The sequence below is a fragment of the Crocodylus porosus genome, unplaced genomic scaffold (assembly GCF_001723895.1).
Source record: "Crocodylus porosus isolate Cpor-Errol unplaced genomic scaffold, CroPor_comp1, whole genome shotgun sequence".
NCBI classification, from domain to species: Eukaryota; Metazoa; Chordata; order Crocodylia; family Crocodylidae; genus Crocodylus; species Crocodylus porosus.
This window is the reverse complement of record NW_017728911.1, coordinates 13,815,477-13,836,647: the sequence shown is the minus strand read 5'-3', so window position 1 is coordinate 13,836,647 and position 21,171 is coordinate 13,815,477. Positions and strand designations below refer to the sequence as shown.

Here is a 21,171-nt window from a genome sequence, read left to right as displayed (position 1 = left end):
AATGCATGTATAACACTGATTATTTTTTGTAAGGTAGGCCTAATACAGAAAATGACCTCAGTTTGACTAATTAATTCCTTTGTACCAATGAGGAATCATGCTGGAGTTGGTAAGATTCCAGAGAGAGTTTGGGCTATCAGATTGCATTGCAGGATCAGGATTGAAAATAACTATTGAAATTATATCACACTCAACAAGAAAATCTTGCTGACAGTTTGCTAGATAGGATATACCTCTGCTTCAGCAGCATTCTGTCTTGTTAAAGCACATGCAATTTGATCAACAATGGATATGTTGTTCAAGACACTCATCAACATCTGATTATACAAATATGCAAGAGGCAAGGATTTCTTTGGGTGATAACTTTTATTCGACCAATTGCATAGCTGGTCTAAAGAAAAGAGTCTTGCATTCAAAGCTTGTCTAACTACCTCACCTATACAGTTGGAGAAATAAAAAATATTACCCAAAGAAATCCTTGCTTCTCATGTAATTCCTGCATCATTACCACTACAACATTACTCTAACTACTCTAAAAATATGCACATGATCATTTTTCTATATTGAAGCGAATCTCACAGGTACAGGAAAACTAGGCAAATACCTACAGCTTAGCAGTATTTAAGATAGTGGTGTACCACATGCCATAATGAAAACCCGAGTTTCCTACTCCATATTTTGTATTTTCTATTCTTATCTTTCCTTGATTCTACAGTAAAATTAGTAGCCCTAGTAGCATGCATTGTACTAAATGCTCTTCAGACAGCATGAAAGAAGAATCCCTGCCTGAAATCAGTTTGTAATTTAAACTGTGTGCACATCAATTTTCCACTGTCAACAAGGACTAGCAGTGGCTTTGGTGGGCAAATAGATGACATAATTTTAGATTAGTTTGGCTTTGAATCTAGAACTACTTTCTCACTTGCAGCTCCAAAATCTTGCGGTCAGGGATAGAAGCCACACGGCCATGTTGAGTACATGAGTGACTTAAGTTGCATTCCATTGCATAGAATTTTGATCTTCATTTTTTTTTAATACTGCCTCGTGCTATCCAATTTGTAGGAGCTGTGCATGTGTGGTAAATAAATGTCACATGTATGCAATATCAGAAACACAGGAAAATAAGAAGTGGTATTACTACAGCTAATTGCTTATAGAATATGAGAGCATCCATCATGTACAGTGTGACCCTGTGTCCCAGACTGGCCAGGACAGTCCTGGATTTCATAGGGTGTCTCAGAATCCAGGCCGTTGGAGAAAACTGAAGCAAAAATCCCAGATATGCGGAACCTACCCATACATGTGGCTCCCGAGTCAAAAGCTGGGCATGTACCAGGCGGGTTTACACCAATTCTAGACTTCTACTTCAATTTTCTCTAGGGAGTCCAGCCAATGGCCTGCTCCCTGGTCTGGATTCTGCTGGTCTGTAAGCAGAGTCATTTGTGCAATAAAGTTGGGGCCAGGGGAGGGGTGCACATGGGGAGCTGCAAGGTTGGGGTCGTGCATGTGTGGTGGGGATGAGTCAGGACTGTGGGGGGTGGGGGGACAACAGAAACTACAGAAACACGTCCCAGACGAAAAGCAAGGAGCACAGATGCACACAGACTATTTTGACACACATCATTCCCACAGTGCACTGCACAAAGCAGGGAGAAAATAAAAACAATAAGGGTGCATTCAGATGAATGCGCATGTGCGATTTGCGGGACCTCAAAACTGTTTGAAGGAAACTCCTAGTATAAAACAAAAAGCTGCAAAAAAAGCCGTGGGGCACAAGTTCCAGGAGCATGTGCTGAAGCAACTACAGGCTGGGTTCTCCAGGGAGACACTCCAGCTGCTAGCCAAAGCGTCTTCACTGCTTTAAGCTGTCCCCTGGCTCCTCCAGGCCTCTGGGAGCTGAGAGGAGCAGGGAAACAGCAGTTTCCCCAAAGTGAGGTACTTTGCTCCACAGCAAACCCCACATGCAGGGGCGTGTGCAGCAGCAAAGAGCAGTAGCACAAATTTGTGCTGTTGCAATTTGTGCCATGACAAATGCATGCCCCTGCATGTGGGGACACACCCTAACAGATGGCTTTAATTGCCAGCAGCCTATTTGCCTATAAAACCATTAACAATGGAGGACAAACTACAGACTAAAGGATGTGCCCTGTACTGAACAGAAAATTGCGAGTATGTGTCTCCGTTTTGTGCCTTAACTTGTCTTTTGAGAGCCCTGATAATAGAAAAAAGGGAAATAAGGGCAATAGAAAACTATTTAATCTATGCATTATTGTTATTCTCTACAGTGGCCAAACATGAATTTTCTTTGAGATGCCAGTTTCTAAATAAAAAATCCAAGCCCATTACTGCAATAAGCAATTTTGATTCAATCAGTTTCTCATCCCACACTGATGAGTTCTGATAAGGAATTTGCTACCACTTAATTTTAATACACATGATGACCAAGTGAGTGACTACCCTCTTCAGAAAACAGCTGGTTTGCAAGCCACAGTCTTGGTACTCTCGTTGATCTTAGCCAATTCCTTTAAAGTCTTTTCTTCCCCTGAGCTTAGATAAACACTCTCCACCAGCCTTCATCAAGTTCTTCTGTAAATGATCTGGCCAAGCCAAAAAGCAGAACTGTTCATTTAAACAGGAAAAACCAGAAGTATAAGAAGGGATCATTACCATGTAATCATCACTATATTTTAAGTAGCACTGTATATTTATACTATGTGCATATCAAACATTTCATTGTACACTTTTGGTGATAATAACAGTTGTGTTTGATGGTGCTTATACTTTACATATGTGATATTAGACCTCCGGACATGAAATATTTAAAATAAAGCTAGTGTTACTGTATGTTCAAACCATATTCAATCCCTCATTAAGATTTTACCTTATGAACCATTTTTAAAGGCTGCTGCACTTTACTGGGGAATTAGAGAACAAACAGATCGGTTCTCTGCTTTGGTATGTGAGCTTAGACCTTCCTGTCTGAGACATACAAGATGAAGGTCAATTTTAACGCATTTGGGAACCTTAATGTGTGTTTTTCTTCTATGCATTTTTATATAGTTGCTAATAAGTTACTAAAAATCATTTGCTTAAAATATATATTTATAAAAGTATCAAAAGATATCCATTTAATTAAGTCAATCTTTCACAATATCTATAAAGTTGTGCTACAAACAGATAGTCCAGGGAAATTTTTCAGAAAAAAAATGGAAAGTTTACCTGAATTTACTTTCATTCTGAGCTAAGTTTAAATTAATTTACACTTTAGGGACAAGTTACTACATTTGAGCTATTCTTTTACGGTGTCTTGGAATGAAACCTACCATTCACATTTAGTTACAGAGGGCCTGACTCAAGCCCAATGACATCAGTTGAAAGATTCCTGCTGACTTCAGTGGCCTTTGGATCAGACTCAAGATGCATACATTTTCATACGTTTTAAATTATTCTAAAGTTTCAGTGCCTGCAAAACATGAGTGGGCTCACTGTTTTTTCTAGCAAAATAACTGTCCCCATGTTCCAATAAAATAGCCAAGAATTAAGTGACCCATGTTCATTTCTTCCTCACAGTCAGACCAGATTCATTGATCTTAAAACACCATTCCCTGCCTTGCTCCTGTGTGCACTGTATGGGAGGAGCACAAATAAACTTCATACCAGTATCTTAATTTTAAAAAGGGAAATCTCAGATGAATTAAATGAAAACTAATGTTCCTACTTCTTCTCAGAGTGTGTATCCCACATTCTTCAGGAAACGGGCAGGGGAGGAAGAGCGAATGGTCTTCCATAGTCCTATTTGACAAAAAAACTAATATTATTAAGTCAAAATTTATGAACGCAAGTAATGGAAATTCAGTAATGTCAAATCCAAACATGATTCAGCTTTGCATCTTTATTTGAGACTTAGTTTTGACACAAAATTCATGCATAGCATACTATTTTTCCTTTCTGTGAAGAATAAAAGCTGTGTCCAAACTATATGCGTAACAACTGAGATGACATGATTTTAAAAATATTTTTAGCATAATTAAAACGTCCATCTTTAACAAAGTCCTCATAAGTATTGCTGTTGACATTCTTTGTTTTATCTGCAGCAGCAGATATAGTCAATCAAACATACTAATTTTTCAAAAATCCCACATACATGGAAGCAACATCTACCACAGAACATCTGGGTCTCAAGATAAAGGTAAAAGATACATCCGCAGGGAAAACAAATAAACAACCCCCCCCCACACACACACACACATTTTTATTAGGCTTCTATTTCTGAAATAATTACTTTTCCAAACTGTCCCTCAGCTACCAATAATATGCTACCTGAAATGTGTAGTAACATGGCTACATTCATTGGAGTTGAAAGTTCTCTCTTCAGGTACTGAGTACACCTAAAGAAGGTTGTCAACCACCTGACTTAAATGAGAGTACTTTTGCTTAAAGCTATGTATGACATTAAGCATGTTGCTGAATCAGGGTTTTCATCTGATTAAGAAGATACCTAATAAATATACATATTATTCTTCCAAAAGCTGTTGATGCTGAGGAATATCAACTTCAGGATGAAGCAACCATATGCTACAACTGTTAATATTCCAGTGATCCAAAAGAGTGAGCAGAAGCCTTTCCTATATAAGAGTGACACAAAGACATTGAATTCTGGTCTGATAAGCACCTACCAACAGAAAAAAAAAGCAAAATCCAACAACAGAAAAAAGTCCAATATCCAACTACTGAGAAGGTCCATAAGGTCTTCCTCTAGGCTATCATATTACATGGAAGTTGTTCAGATGCAACAGTGATAGGACACAGCATAAAGCCCTAACCCAGAAAGGAACTTCAACTTTTATGGAAACATCTGAATTTTTCTCCTCTCTCCTACAGATTTCAGTATGTCACATTTAGTCTGGTCAGAAATAATGAACCCCTCCAGCTACAGTGAACACGCTGGTGCTAGAAATGTTCTAAACCTGTTTGCCTAATATAAATATCCACCAACTTGGTTTAATCCATTACTTTTCCCTGTTATTTTTGCAATCCATCCAACACTAGCTATGTAAATTATGTTTTCTTCCTGCCTTTGCTTTCTTACACATTCCTTCTAGACCTTATGTACTACACATCCCCATACACCTGCAATCCATGTACTGCCATTCACCTTGTAGAACCCTCCCTTTTTAAAAACAATTGAAGAATCAAGTTTTAAAAGAGTAGTATGCTATATTGCAAACTTCTTCTGCACTTTTCCTTAAAGAACAGGCTTCTGAGGGCTTTCCTCCTGTGAAAAGCTGTGGATGTAACCACCTAATTTCCACTGCTTTTGGAGTTATTGGTAACAACATTCAGCTAACTCTAAAGAGAGAGTCCCATTTCTTTCTCTGTTGAAAGATATCCATGGTTGGCTAAAATCTTTCAGACCTAAGTCTGCTCAGAGCAGAATTTAGACATGGCTGTATAGTGCATTATGGTGGACTTGCACTTTATTACACCAACACATTGGTTTGGCCCATGATGTCTCCTCTTTAAACATTTGAGTTCTGTTTCTTCCTTAGAGTGTTAAAGTAAAGTTAATGAGCATGTTGCCCTTGTCTTCAACTGGGCCAAGGCAAACCCTTATTTGGACCCTCATTCTCCACTTTTGTGTAATTCTTCATTTTTGCTTGCCTGAAATGCATCTCCTACCTCACCTTGTTAAGAATCTTGGCCAATTTTCTTAAGTAAACAACTGTATTCAACAGGCATGGTCCCATTTCTTGATTCCTGAATTTTTGACAAGCTACTGGTGATAAAGTGGAGATTTCCTTGCTGACCATAAGCAGAAACATTAGCACTTTCTAGCAGCTATATTACAACATCCAAAAATGTAGTGTCACTTAATGGGAGGTCTGAAAGTTCCACAGATTGTTAATTTGCTTGCTGGACATTCAGAGTTTTCTTCTGAATACAGCACAGAAACAGCTTCAAACTCAAGTGGAAAGTGTGTCATATTGGTGTTAAGTGTTGAAATTTGCTCATGCCAGCCCCAAATTGTTTCTATTTCACGTAAATACTGCTTCTTGAGCTTTCTACTTATTATTTAGCAGTGAAAACAGCTGCAAATGTTAACATTTGATCTCATCTGCTCTCAATCAAATCTGAAGATGCATAGAAGGTTGGAGCTACACCAAGCACCATTCCTCACTTCCGAGGACTAATGGACTTTTCAGCCTTGCCATGCTGCCTCCTAACAACATGGAAATATATATTGCCTCCTGAAAATTAACTCCTACCTGTTCAAAACATTGTATTTTGTCTTACAAACAGTAAGTTACCTTTTTCCCCAAAAAATACCATTGGGGAAAATTATGAAAGGATTAGAAATGCCTTTATTTCCCAAGTAAAATCAAAATAAATGGGAGTGACATAATTAGAATTAACCTAAAGAACTAGTGAGATCAATAAATGGGATGGAAAATAATGGCATTTTATTGACAAGTCTTGTCAGTAATTACCAGTTATTACCAATAATTGCAAAATACTGGTTTTACTACCAAGAATGAGAGGACACAAGGAAAAAAGAAGAAAAGCATATGACAGGTTCAGAGCTTGGCTTTTATTCACACTAAGGTCCCTTTAAAGCCACTTTATGTTGCCAGAGCGGTGTGAAAGGTACTTTATGTCAATCAAAGCCTGTTAATTTTCTAACTTGTACTAATAGAGATTGCTCATGAACTAAGAACCAAGGAGACTCTTTAGTATTACTATCATACTAAGCATTGCCATACCGTTTTATGGGCATAGCGCTGAATGTTAATTTCTACTAGCTATACTCCAAAAAGTTAGCATAATATTAAAAGCTGCAATTATCATTTTTGGCATTCATCCAGAACTACTACTAAATTGAAAAATAAAAGAGAATATGATTTTGATTTTGCTATTTTGATCACACCCAGCAGTTGGTCTGGTGGACCTGGCCAACAGCTCGGAGCTGTCCAGAATGCCCAGCATTTGAAAGCTTGTCTAAAACTACCCCAACCATGCTGCTAATCCAATAAAAGATATCACTTACAAAAATCCTTGCCTCTCCATCTTTTTCTTCCTTTCTCCATTTCCTCAGCAGTTTTGTAATTCTTCCTGTATCATGCTACCGTCGCAGTGACTATGACTGAAGAGACAATACACAGTGAAATTCCTGAGTCATTTTCAACTACAGGTTTCTATGTTGTTACGTCATTCTTGGTGCCATCATTCCATTAGAAACCAAGTATGTCAGTGGCGGTACATTTGGTACCATAACTGGAGGAATATTTGTTCCGAGTTTGACTTCACGTACTCACTACATTAGGTGGTAACTTTAAAATATTACAGCATAGTCTATGTGTCTGAAAATGCAGGGGAGGGGAAGGAATAGGGTATTCTGTATCTAGACATCTAAAGCAGACACTGAACAAAATCATCTTTAGTTTAACAGATAAGCCAAACATGTCTTTCTAGCAGTTGAGCTAAGATAATTTCCCAGTTAATAAGGAAACAAGAAATGTAGTTTATATAGTCACTCTTTGTCCTTACGCTTTTCTGGAGGACACTGGCTGACAGCCCACATCACAGCACTCAGTGCCTCTGGCTAGAATACTTCAGTATCACCTGCTCATTTGAGAACTGAAATAAATCTCAGTTTTCAAGTACCTACAAGCATGAGCCCAGAACATCTGTTTGAAATGTTCTATTCATGTAGAGTTAATATATTTCCCACCTACTGAATGCTTATATAGAGGGGTCTATTATCTCTGTAACAGTTACATTTTATTACTGATTTCCAAACTTGAATGTAGATTAGTTTAATAGAATAATAAACATACCAATGCAACCGATATGGCAGTGTTACCTAATACTTGCCTAAGAGCTCATCTTTAAGAATTTTCTTGCTTTCTTCAAAAATGCTTCACCCACTTACAACTCCTACACAAGTTTCAGTTAAGGAGTATAATGTAATAAAGGAAAAAAAATACTGAACAAAAGGAGAGAAATAAGAACTTTTTATTTAGTAGAGGTAAAATCCCTTGATAAATTTATTGTTTGGGATTAAAATCTAGCATTCCTACATGTTTTTGCCATTGTTTTTATACTTTTAATCTCCAAAGAGCCAGGAAATGACCATGTATTGAAACACCAAATAGCCAAGCCTTTTAATATCCCTTATTTGTGACCAATTAAATACTAGAGATTTTCAATGAAAACTTCAGTTAAATTTTTCTTCTCCAAAAACAGGCATTTATTGAAAAATCTTAATTTTTTTAAATTAAATCATTTTATACTAGCCTAAACTGTGGGAGTTTTTCTTACATAAATATCAAGCAATGTTTTGGTTAAAACAAAAGGCTTTTATATTTAAACTGAACACTTTGGAGGTTGCAGATTTTCAGTGAAAGCCTAACTTTTTTGGTAGAAATCTGACAAAAAATACAGTAACCTAAAAATAGTATTTTTACTGAAATCTTTTGCAAGGCTGAAGGATCAAACTCACCTGCTTCAGCTAAAAAGTCTGTAAGGGAGAAGGGTATAGAACTCTTCAAGACGCTCTGTCCCCTGATACACCCTACCTCCAAACCCACGCTCCCACGAAAACTAATACTTGTCGCCCCTTAGAAAAACCCAGATTAATAGCTTCAGGCAGTCACGTCACATAGACAGACAGACCTTTTAATTTAATGCTCTCCCATGCTCCACTTTCATGTCTCATTTAAAAAGGGTCATTAAAGAGAAGCAAGGTAGGGGCTGTCAATGATATAATTGCCATGTTGGTGCCTTTGGGTCCTTAAACATAGCAGAGGATGACGTTTGATCCCTGCTCCTGTTCTTTTGGCAGGAAAGAGGAGTGAGTGATATGAAAGACAATGAAGAAAACTGAAAATCCTAAACCGATGAGGAAGATTCAGATATGCCAATCCCACTCCTGTACGCTATCTTTTAACAATACAAAAAATGTTGCTTTAACTTTTTGATCGCTGCTCAATTCCCTCCAAATCCTAAACCACAAACTCTTATCTACAGCCTGATGAGTATTGTTAGTAATCCAGCTATAGTGCTGTACCTGCAGGAAAGCTTGCAGCAAATTACACTCTTGACATTAACAGCAGGGTGTTTATTTGGTTATTAAGCAGCCTTTTTGTTTGCCAGATCTCATTTCCAGAAGGGTCCAAGTGGCAAGAGGCTCGGTAATTCCATTAACACACTAGTCTTCTTTAGTCTCCTTCAAAATACATACATCATGCACACGTATAAACATAAAAAGTTCTGTATATACAAGCACAGAGAAATGAAATTGCTAAATAAGAGAGTTGATATAAAAGGAGGTGTCACTTAAAAGCAACTGCCAGGAGTTTACAACAACCTGCATTCTGTTAATTAAACATTTTATGAGGTTTAAAACACATGCCTCTGTCTCATTATACATCAGAATCTTACATTTCCATAAAGAGATAGGAAATCCAGAAAAAGCCTCTTTAGAAGAAAGAACTATTTGTATTAACAACCATAAGATTTAAAAATAATTATAGTGAGTTATTTTGCCTTTGCAGTATTTTCTAAGGCAAATAGCTTTCAGTGCATCCTTATGCAAAATATCCTGCCTCCTTCTTCCATTGCTCCTTTTATACAGTCAGCATGTTTGAATCAGATCTTAACTTTCTTAGGAGCTTGCTGCTACTCAAGATTAACCTGCTTTGCCAGAATAAATAAAACCATTTCTATTACCTTGTTAAGACTAAATATTGATTAATGCATTTTAAGTGAATTATTATTTTTAAAACAAAAGATTTTAAAAAATTGAAATAAAGCAAGTAAACCAATAGCGCCAATAACAAAGTACAATAAAATAACATTTACTGAACTATTAGTTTCTGGACAAAATGATATTTCCATGTGTAAAATTCATGGTAAATTCTTTAAAACATGAGTCTTTAGTAAGTCATCCAACAGGTTTCTCAGAGAACAGCTTTCTGGAAAAACAGTCTATAACATTTGTTTGAGAATCAAATCAGCTAACCAATTAAACTTAGCTATTTATTTGGCAACATCTTAATAAATTTAACTGAATTATGACAGAACCTGAGTACAATGCTGCAGTTTAACATTGTAGTCATTATTATAACCCTCTCCTTGCCTTTCATATGCTTAGATTATGACTAAGAAATTCAGCATAAGCCTGATTTAGAGCCCTTCAAACTCAATGGGCTTTGGATCAGGTCTTTCAGCCTGGGAGCCATTAGGAAAATATCCTAACAACTCTCTGCCAGTGCCCCTCACTCAACACGGCTCTACTTGTGGTATTTCAGTCCTGGACTTCCCACAGGAGAAAGGGGAGGGATGCAGGAGTGGTGACTATGTGGAAAGGAATGAAGGATCCTTATGGACCATGAAGGAAAGCAAAAGGGGAAGGGGGGAGGGACATGGAGGGAATCATTTACTTATTTAGAAAATATGAAAGGCATTTTTTGGAGTTATTTCTGATGCAACATAAATAACATCTTTATAGACTGGAAAGCATTCTAGCATACAAAGCTTGTGTCATGCTGCCTTGGAACACATTGCACTTTGAGCTGCTCAAACGCTGATCAGTATTTGTGCTAGCTTGATTTGAAGCAGTTACACATTCAAGCCAGCAGGGGCCTTGAGGATTGAAAAGTAATCCCCCCCCCCTTCTGGACTTCTCCGCTGTCCCCCTGCCCCCATGGCCTCCCCCTGCCCTTCAAGACTTCTCCCCATGGTCACCCCCCTACCCCCAGGGCCCCCTGGCTTATTTTCAGCTGCTGGCATTGTACAGTGGGAGCAGACAGGGAAGGGGAACCCCCACTTCCCACTCCCTGCCACTGCTGCCACCAGGCTCCCACTTTTCTCCAGGCAGAGTGCAGCCCAGAGAGCAATGGCAACAACAGGTGTTGGGCAGGAGGGCTCCCCTTCACTGCTTGCCACCCCCCCCCCCCAAATTAGGAGCAGCTGCCAAAAATAAACCAGGTGAGCAGGCATCTGGAGTGCCGGGGGAAGCAGGCTGATCAGGGCTGGTGGAGGATGGGAGCATGGGGTGGCAAGCTGATCAGGAGGTGGGGGGGGAGGGCAGTGGTTCCAATCTGGTCCATAAGGGGAGTGGGGCTAGGTGGGGTGTTCATAGTAATGCATGGCCTGGAGTGGCTACATGTTAATGTAACACCAGCTAGATAACACAGATAAACCTAGGCTGGAGTGGCATAACTTTAAACTGCCTAAAGAATGCTTAAAACTAGTTTCATGTATGGATGTGTGGACAATCCAGGCATTGAGAGCTCCAGGAACTGTGCCAAATCAACATGTAACAAGGCCCACAGTTTCTACAGCAAGGAATAGCTTTACTAATAGTGGTGTTAAAGCTGAGATAAAGCAAAAGGGAGGTCTCTGTGTCATTGCTCACTTTAATCAGTTTGGTAGTGTTTAGGTGTACTGAGTGCACCCTCGCAGCTTCAGCATGTCTCTTCAGGCTTGTTTTCTTTTTAGCTGTGGAGGGCTGTGTTTTCAAATACTACATCTGTGATGGCAGCAATTACTGTCATATTTGAATTATGATCTGCTTTTATGATATGCTGAATATATAATTTTGTCATGAATCCAAATAAGTTATGTTATATGCTGAGGAAGGTTCAAACATCCTCTCCAGTTGCCAATCCACAATATCTCTGCAAGTTTCCCACACTGTGTAAACACACAGATGATATTATATGTGAAACTGCAGCCATGTGCCTACATCAATCCTCTCCAAATTAGGAGGACCCAATTTTGGGAGAGTGCATAAAATTCTATTATCCCTATTTTACAGGTAGAATAACTGAGGAAATGAACAGTAAGGTGAATTAAAGTCATATTGCAAATCAATGAGAAAAGTGGAAAGAGAGTTTGGATTTTTTTGTGCATTGGTGTTAACAGTAGCCCAATGGAATGGAAAGGTCCTGTGCTATTAGATTAGATAAAGTCTGACCTCTTTCTGGTTAAAAAGGGGCCTGAAATATAATAATGTGATGGTGTGACTAAGGGTGACGTTACACATCACACTTAAAGCATTCTAAGGGCACTTAAAATCCACATATCCACAGGTAAAAGCTCATTTACTAGTGCTAAGAGCTCTCTGAGTGTCTCAAAGCTACACCACTTCAGGCAAGGGTTTACTCTGGGCCATGCTACCTAGCTCATGTTAAGGTAACTTCAGTCTCTTCCACAAAGATAAAATGAGCAATCTGCAATCCTCCAGAATCCCGGGATGCATGGCTCCCAGTCCCCTCCAGCCCCCACCATAAAAAGCAGAGATAGAGCCCAGGCAAGTAAAGGTATTAACCCTTAACGTGTTAACTCCTCACTGCACATTCCAACGTTAACACTGCCTACAATTCCAAAGATTTAATATGGTCTAAGTGTAACACATACTTTTACCCTGAGTTAAGGCAAAAGACTAGGTGGCAGGATGGTCTAAGTTAGTATAATGTATCTGGAATTTAGATTTTATTCCCTATTCCACCAACAGACTTCCTCAATAATTTTGGGAGAGTCCCTTTGGCCCAGATCATCAAAGATAATAAGGTGCTCATCTCCTATTGAGGCATCTATTTCAGTGGATAACTCAATAATGATTTCAATGGCAATCAGGTGCCTAAATACTTTTAAGTATCTGGACTGGATGTCCCTCTGCCTCAGTACTCTGTAATATTTTGATAACAGGACTTCCTTATCTTATAGAGGCATAACAATTACATTGATGATTGTAAGAAGTTCAGATAGCATAGTAATAAAGACTACAAATGTACCACATAGCTGAATAAACAAGGTGTGGATTCAGTTACTTAGTGACATGCTACCAGCACACAAAGTCTAAAATTATATCAGCCTATTTTTGCTTCCATGTCGATTAAGCACTTAACACTGTTCTTTCACAAGGACGCAGCACCTGACAAACACATCCGCCTTTTCTAGTGAGACTTGAGAAGACTCCGTGGAGTTTGTTACGGAGGTTACTCAAAGTTCCTGGAGCAGAGATGCATTCTTTCTTGATTGATATTATGTCAATCAGAAAAAAGTTTTCAAAAGGCCACAGTCTGAAGTTGTTTATGGGGTTCTTTTCATGCACAAATGGTCCACTTCTCAGATCAGTGAGGGAATGCACCATTTGTATTCTACCTTATGGAAAGTGAGTCACAATACTGGCATCAGCAGTACTCTTTGGCTGACCTCAGAAAAAGAACTGTCAGCCAAAGAAGAATGCTACACAGGCTATACAAACCCTGAAGATAGTATTTTTTTAAAAGAACATTAAGAGATTTGTTCTCACCGCCCTGCCCAGCAAAGGATTCAAAATCTCAGCTACAATTTGGCATTGTAGATTTCAGGTCTGTCTTAGGGTAGAAGTGAAGGTGGCTTCAGAACAGAAGACTGTATAGATTAGTAGGAATCGTCACACATCTTTGGACTTAATTTAAAACAAAGAGTTTTTTATTGTGGGGAAAATATGGGCAGTCTTTAAAGATACGTCTCTTAATGCATCTTTGTACTTCCTGCTTCTGGCCAGACAAGGGAATACACATGCTAAAGTTCTACCTAAATCAGTGGTTCTTAGCTTTTCTGACCTTGAGGCACCCCTCACTGGACTTGGGGAACCCCTCCATAACTTTTATGAATTGCACCCAATTTCAAAAACTAATTCATATATTACACAGCTTACCTCCTTGCAAAGAAGCTGGGTAGCAGGAATGGGGTATGACCACCCATGGACCCGTGTGAGCCTGCTTTTATCTTATCTCTTCACACTTCAAGGCACCTTGCAAAGATTCTGCTGGCACCCCTGGGTGCCATGTCACTGTGTTTGGGAATCACTGCCCTTGACTAAATGAAAAATTTCCATGGTTTGGACAAACAGCTGAACTGAAACTTTTGAGCACTGCCAGTGACTTAATAAGCGTAGCAAGCTATCTGGCTGGCTAAATATGTTGGCCACTAACAAAATAAATACCCGTATCTTCAAGAGTGATTGTCTCAGCAAATGAGTCAGTAGTGGGAGTTTACAGGGTATGGGCAAGCTTATTTTTCCTTTCAACTTCTCCAAATGCCTCTGTTCACATCTGGAGAAACACTGAAAAATGCTGGCACTTCTGCCCTGATTCTTAGGGTCACATGGAAGTGGCTTTACCTATAAGCACTGGACCAGGCCTTCGCCAACTATCGGCTAGGAATAGACATTGCATTGTCCTTGGATAAGTTGTGTTTTTGTCTTGGAACAAAAATATCCTGGGACTGGCATATACACACATCACCCATGTGTGTTGCAGTACCCCAGGATAAACTGTTACTACCTCCTATCTGGGAAACTTTGTTAGTATTTACCCTGGGGACAACAATCATAGATGTCTGTATGATTGCACTTAGTCTCAGGTTAACATGGCTTATCCTGGGATAAATGCAAAGTCTCTTTGCAACCATGTTTTCCAGGAATAATGGCCGAGATAACAAAACTCCCATTGAAACTAATGCTAGGAACGTTATTTGCATGTCTACAGATTTCCTTCTGATTTTGCAACCTATGAAGTTATAAAGAATTTCTTATCACAAGCCTTATGCTGCTCAGCAAAACCAACAGTCTGAAACAGGTACAGTTCACACAGTGGATTTTCTGATCATTCAGAAGCCAGGGATATAGTTATATCAATTCAACTCATTTCAGCAGGTTCATCTCGCTGTTTTCATCCTTCCATTCCTAAATTTAGAGAGGAGATAATTTCACACTTAGCCAGTAACTAAAACTTGTTATATTTAGGATGAACAGATAGCTGATGAAAGTATAATTTAAGGATGTGGTTACATTTCCTGTGCTTCATGCTAACTCCCATAGCAAAATATGTGAATAAAAATTCTGCTTCTTTAACAAATTCACTTACTGCAGAGAATGAAGGTTTAAAAAAAAAAAATCTTTATCTGGACATAATGTTATCACAGAGCTGAAACGAATTCAGGGTCAAACTCTGCAAGCCTGTTTCTGCCCATTTAAATCCATTGAAAATTGAACTATTAATGTACTCTTATAAAAAGTTAATTTACCACACAAGCACAATGAAGTCAATGTTTGTTTTATATTTGAAGCTAGTTTTCTTTCCAATTTTTCATAAATTGTACCAAATTTTTGTCAGACACGCAGAATAAAAACGTAAATTTTAAAAATATAAACAGAAAATGCAGCAATTTTAAATGTTTACAAACTGGTTTTGGTTTTGGTTTTGTGACACAAAAGCTTGGATAAGAAGTTGCTAAGGAAGCCAGGATGGGTGATTTATTAAATGCACATAATATCACCCATTGCTGCTGCATACAATAAGACTAATTCAAGGAGTAGAGCATCTCATACTGAGAGTAAGGGTAACAGTCTGGCCTTCATATGCCAAAAGAAAACATCACGATGGAAAGGGAGGGCATGTTCCAAATATTCAGCGAAGGAGATTCATTCCTTGTAGAGGTCCATAAGAATCTTCTGATTCTTGATACACATATGCATCATGTAAACTGCAAGAGGAACATTTAAAAGTTGTGTATTTATAAGTGGAAGAATAATGACTTTAACTGTGATGTAGGTGTGTGCTGAGGTCTGAACTAAGGGATGAGGTAATATAGAACATGCTAATTTAAGAGATAGGCAAACAAACTCCATCAAGAAGATTACTAGAGAAGAGAATCTCTCAGTTACACATGAAGTTATCTCAGGATAAGATACCTTGCTGGAACATGACATTCTGGCTCTAGAGGAGAGGTAAAGACTTCCAGCCACAGGGTAAAACTTTTAGAAGGCTCATATTGGAAACTCTGACACCGAACTTATAAAAATAGTACGTCGAGGGGAAAATAAACCTCTCATTTTATCATTATTTTGAACCTAAGAGATCAGAGCTAAACTTCTTGCAGTTAAACTCAGATCCATTTAACATAGCTTCACTTCAGTTTTGTGGTTTTCTCATTATTTTCTACCTGATGCCAAATAAACTGTATTTCTTTGTCAGCCACCAGAAGTAGATGGACAGTCTGTTCATGGGGACAACTGCACCCCGGAGAGAAGGAATCTGAACTCTGACCTCTAAAGAGGCTGGATCAGGAGGAGTTAACAGTCTGAGCATCCAGCCATGGGTGAAGAATATTGCATCTTCCCTACACACAGTACCAAAAAAGGTCCTTCACCACAGCAAATAAATATGGGGCAAATTGCAAGGTTACTCATCCACACTGTCCTCTGGATGGGGGAAAAAATCCCACGCAATAACATTTAATAGATATCATGTTTAGCTACTCCCCACCCCAAAGACTAAAGAAAAGCAAAACTTAACACAACAAGTAGCAATAGGAATTCTTAAAGACTTAACAAAGTGGAAACTAACAATTGGATTTTCGTTTTTTTATGTTACTTGAATACACAAGCTGCAAGCATTAAAATGCAAGAGAGAACAAACTGGCAAGAAAAGAACACTTGATAACTTCATAAAGCATAGAATGCCAGCATTTTCATGGGCAGAACCTTATATACTGCATATACCTCTAAATCAATAAAAACAAAAACATTCTTGGAAGTAAACAGAACACTTTAGCCAGAAATATAGCGCTGTTCTGATTTTTTCTAGATATGGCTTCTCACTTATTTCCCCCCTGTTTAGTTCACTGCCTGTCCACCAAGGGATAAATCCTAATTGATTAATTTCCTAAAGAAACAGTATTTATGTAGCCAAGATGCTATAGCTAATGTAGGAAAAATGCTGAAGATTATGCAGAGGTGGGCTCTGACAACACATGTGCAAAGGATTTACTGCACCTCCATGAAACACTGTGTATTTTAGGTATAGAATTTTCACAATTAGGCTCATTAATAAATTAAAAGAAAGAAGCCTGCTCATTAAATATAGAAAAGCCCACAGTCCCAGGTTTCAGTGATAAAGCCCTATTCCTCGTTTCATAGTTAGGCTGCTGTGTTAGCTGAGAAACTAAAGAGAGCAGTAGAGTTTTAACTATTTGGCATATGCATTGCAGTGCTAAAATGTTCCACATTGCACTCCTACTGCAGAAATTCATTTCCAGGTAAGAACACAGAATTGCTTTTATTCTACTCACTCACAACAATAATTGGCAAGCAACACTGCTGCTGCTCTCAATTTGCTCTTTATATGGATCTCTGAAGACCACATGTGCATGCAGTGGTGACAGAAATATTTTCCATATGAGCCACCACACATTTTTAAAGTCCCTCAGTCTAGGTAAGGTGAGTCCATCTATTATTTTTCTTTTGCTAAATAACAATCAACTGGGACGTAAAAACTTGAGTGACAACTAGAGGGCAATGATCAGCTTCCAGTTACTTGATCATTGGCCCATTTAAATGCCCTTATCCTCTGTTTAAAACTTTTCCTTACTTTCTTTTAATTAGATCAAAGACTGCATTTCATAACACAAGATTTCATTAAAGCAGACGTTGTTTCTGGAATGGTGTCCATTATGTTTCTATTTTTTAAAACATTCTTAAAATGCACCCTCTAAAGGTAGGGGCTATACTAAGCTTCAACCTAGCAGCTTTTGACTCAGATGAGTTTTCAGTTGACTTCCACTTTCGTTAAGCGGGGAAAGTAATTGCCCTGGGCTTTATACAAGGCTATTAGAAACTTCTGACAATACTAACAAAAGGCAGAGCTCTAAAGCAAAATCACCAACCTTCAGAAGATTTACTTTTCACTTAGCTTTCCTGCATACTGTTGACATATTCAGAGACGAAACAGCATATTAAAGCATTATCTATTTATTCCATATTATTATTAAAATATGTAAATATGCATTACATTTCAGGTAGGGAGGTGAAGAAAAGATTATCAAATGTTTCAAGAATGTATTTTGCTGGCAAATTCACTAATATGCATTTTCAGGTCTATATAATTATGTCTGCTAAATTCTTTCCTAAATGGAAAATGATTAGTTAAATTTTTCCCCTCCAGGATAAAATAAGGGTTTGATGAAAAAATACTCTGATATAAGCCAAAATCTGGAAAACTGCCTTAGGAAATGGATTAGCAACCTCAAATGTTAAAAATTACTTTCATTCCATCACTTGAAATTCCCATATTAATGGGAATACCCCAGAATCACTCTTTACTGCTGCTACCTATATTCTAAAACATGTACTGTAGTTTTGTCTGCCTCTTTATTGTAATAATCCCCATACTCTGAATGAAGATGCTGATTTTTTTTTTTAAATATATATATATATTTATACACACACACACACACTCTGCATGTGTGCACGTGCAATACAGAGGTCATTCTTAAGCATCAAAAGAAAAAACACAAGTAAAAACTTTTTGGTCCTGCACCTTTCCTACAAAAAACTTAAACGCAACATTGTACTGTACTGCATCACACCACATACTGCTGTAAACAGTATTTTATTTCTGTATACATTAGAAAACAATCCACAAACTATACTCGTATCTCACAAAAAGCATGATGTACCTTTTGTGTGGCAAATAAAATGAAGCTGGCTTTCAACAGCTGACAAACTTATCTTACCAGCTAAAAGGCTTTTTGCACACTAAACAACTATTTTTATACAGTAGCGGACCATGCAATTCTAAAATATCTTACACAACAAAAGCCAGTTACAATCCCTCTTGATAGATAGATGAGGAAGTGCAGCTCTGACAAGACAATAATTTTTGACAAGACGATATACTTGGCTTACCTCTCCCCCAGGTCTTGCTAACACTGTTGTTTGAGAGCAGAGCAATGTTAGTATCAGGTAGCTGACAAACATTATTACCCAAAGTTAGAGCTACCCTAGAGGAGAAATCCCTCTGCCAAGTCCTAACAGTTAGCAGATGCACTTGTGTCTCAGTATCAGAGCCCTGCACTTCTGCTAGGCACTACTCACTCTCTCACTCCCTGTACTACCAGGAGCTTTGCTCTCAGCCCCTGCTCTGAAGACAACTGGTAAGCTGATCTCTTCATGTAATGACTTCTCCCTGCTGGGGGGAGGGGGCTCAAGTCAGCAATGACTGGGGGGCTGTAGTTAGTATAAGGCAAAGAAGGGGAGGGACAGAAATGGTCAACGCCAAGTTATGCATCTGCTCTGGTTCATGGAACAAGCTAAAAGGTAAGCTTTAATGCACGAGGAGGCTTGTCAATACCTTATTGACTTAAGCAGGCATGATTGGAGAAACAGAGGCTAAACCAGCTCGCAAAAGATGCCTGTAGATTGTTAGACAGCAGGAGCTACTTAAAGCTGCAGCACCTCTTTTATTAAAGAAGTTTATAGCAAATCAATCAGCTAAACACTATTCCAGGAAACTGAATGTAACATTGCGATTTACAAACAGCCTTACATCAGTACAACGTTACAGTCATTATACAGTCCTGTGAGGCAGCATTTCCCAACCCGTGGGGCACGACCCAAAAGTGGGTCGCAAGAATATATGAAAGGGTCGCAAACAAACTTTAAAAATGGATCAACAAACTTTAAAACTTTCAAGGAGAAGAACATGGGAAACTGTGGCTTTTCCCTTGCAGGCTGGCACAGTTCCAGCCTGCAAGGGGCTGCTTGGGGCCCCCCTGCCCCACACCCCCCCGCACCACATACTGGGGCCACTGGGTCAAGATTGGCCATCGATGTTTGCAAATGCATCCTGGTACAAAAAAGGTTGAGAACCACTGCTGTACGAGACTCTGTCAGCACGCTCCAGTTCTCACTTATAGCCCAGAGGAGTTGGGGTGCTCATTACCCCTTAGAAGGGGCTCAGCTATTTGCAGGAAATGAAACATTAACTGGTATTCTAAAAGGCAATCTCTCTCTTGTTTTCATGTATTTACAGATAAAAGAAGCACTATCTCTTCAAATCCTAGAGTTGCCTAAGCCAAGTGATCAGCAATTACAAACCTTCAAAGACAAGAGAAACATGGGGAAGTAATTTGTTTTGTTTTAGTAGGTATGTCGATTTTCAAGAAAATAGTAAAAACAGTATAAGAAGCACAGTACATAGTTGTAGTATTAACACTGCTAAACAGACCACTATGTTTCTGTCTTGGAAACTGAAATAAAAATGCAGAGCAAGAGACGTACAGGATGGAGTGCTCCCCTTTCCTTGGACATGTCTGTGCAGGGGACACTTTTTTGCAAAGCTAAACAATATAGGTATTTTTGTGAAACATGAAAAGCACTGCTCTAAAGGCATGCTGACTAAAATGCATCATACTGAACAGCAGGACAGAACAATTTTCATAACATTTAAAAATGTATGGGACTGATTTAGTTCTATATTTTCTTTCCTTCCCTTTCTCATTTTACTTTTAAATTCCTCTCAACTTCATTGTTGCCAACTTGAAGGATTTTATCAAAGAAGTTGAGGGATTTTTTTTTTTTAACACCATGACTCCTGAAGTCAAGATTATGCAAGAATCTCACCTTTAATATAAATAATATATTTCTACTACTCTAGTTGCAGAAAGCAACTAAAAAACATGACCTAAAGGCACCTCAGACCCAGAATGCAAAGAAAAAGAAAACAAAAATTATTTTTCTATGAAAATCTCTTGATTTTTGGAGTCTAGTTTACAATTTTTGAGTTCTTTGGGTTTGCAATCCTGTAATTTCATATATGAATGCTTATGTTTTGTAATACGTTCAGACATTTGGAGTGAGAATGCTTTCTCAGATTTTTATTTCTTATATTTTGTTTGACATTTAACTCCAAAACCATCCTTTCCTCTCACTACCCTAAAAAGGAAAGCTTTGTATATTTGGCTTCCTTTCTTTAATTTTCAGACTCATGTCCAAGTAACAACTAAGTACAGTTATGTAATAGGAAGCTTGCAAAATTTTAAATAAATATTGCTTCTACTAAAAGGGTACAGAGTACCAGCATTCCTATTACTGGCACAGGTCAACTTACAGTGTTTTCAATTGACCAAAACTTCCACTGAAATCAATGGGAATTTGGCTCATTTAAAGCCAGTAGTTATTTTATCTTCAGCTACTGCACTGACCTACCCGCTGTCTAGCAGCATAGCTAAAAATGGATTGGCCCCTCCATCCAGTAACAAAACAAACAGAGGTGTGACATCACATCAAATCACTTATATCCCAAGTGATATTTTTTTTTTTTTTTTTTTTTTTTA

General features: G+C 38.3%; 1 protein-coding gene across 2 annotated transcripts in view; it reads right to left on the bottom strand.

The window, feature by feature from the left end:
* The window catches only part of THSD4 (thrombospondin type 1 domain containing 4), a 639,363-nt gene that overhangs the window by 266,186 nt on the left and 352,006 nt on the right, over window positions 1–21,171 (bottom strand). The window contains exon 1 of one of the 2 annotated variants that reach the window (XM_019533461.1): window positions 18,743–18,991. The exons of the other annotated variant lie outside the window; for it this stretch is intronic. Within the exon in view, the coding sequence (XP_019389006.1) occupies window positions 18,743–18,814 (72 nt within the window). The 5' untranslated portion in view covers window positions 18,815–18,991. Of the gene's footprint in view, window positions 1–18,742; window positions 18,992–21,171 lie in introns of those variants that run through there. 2 annotated transcript variants of the gene reach the window in all.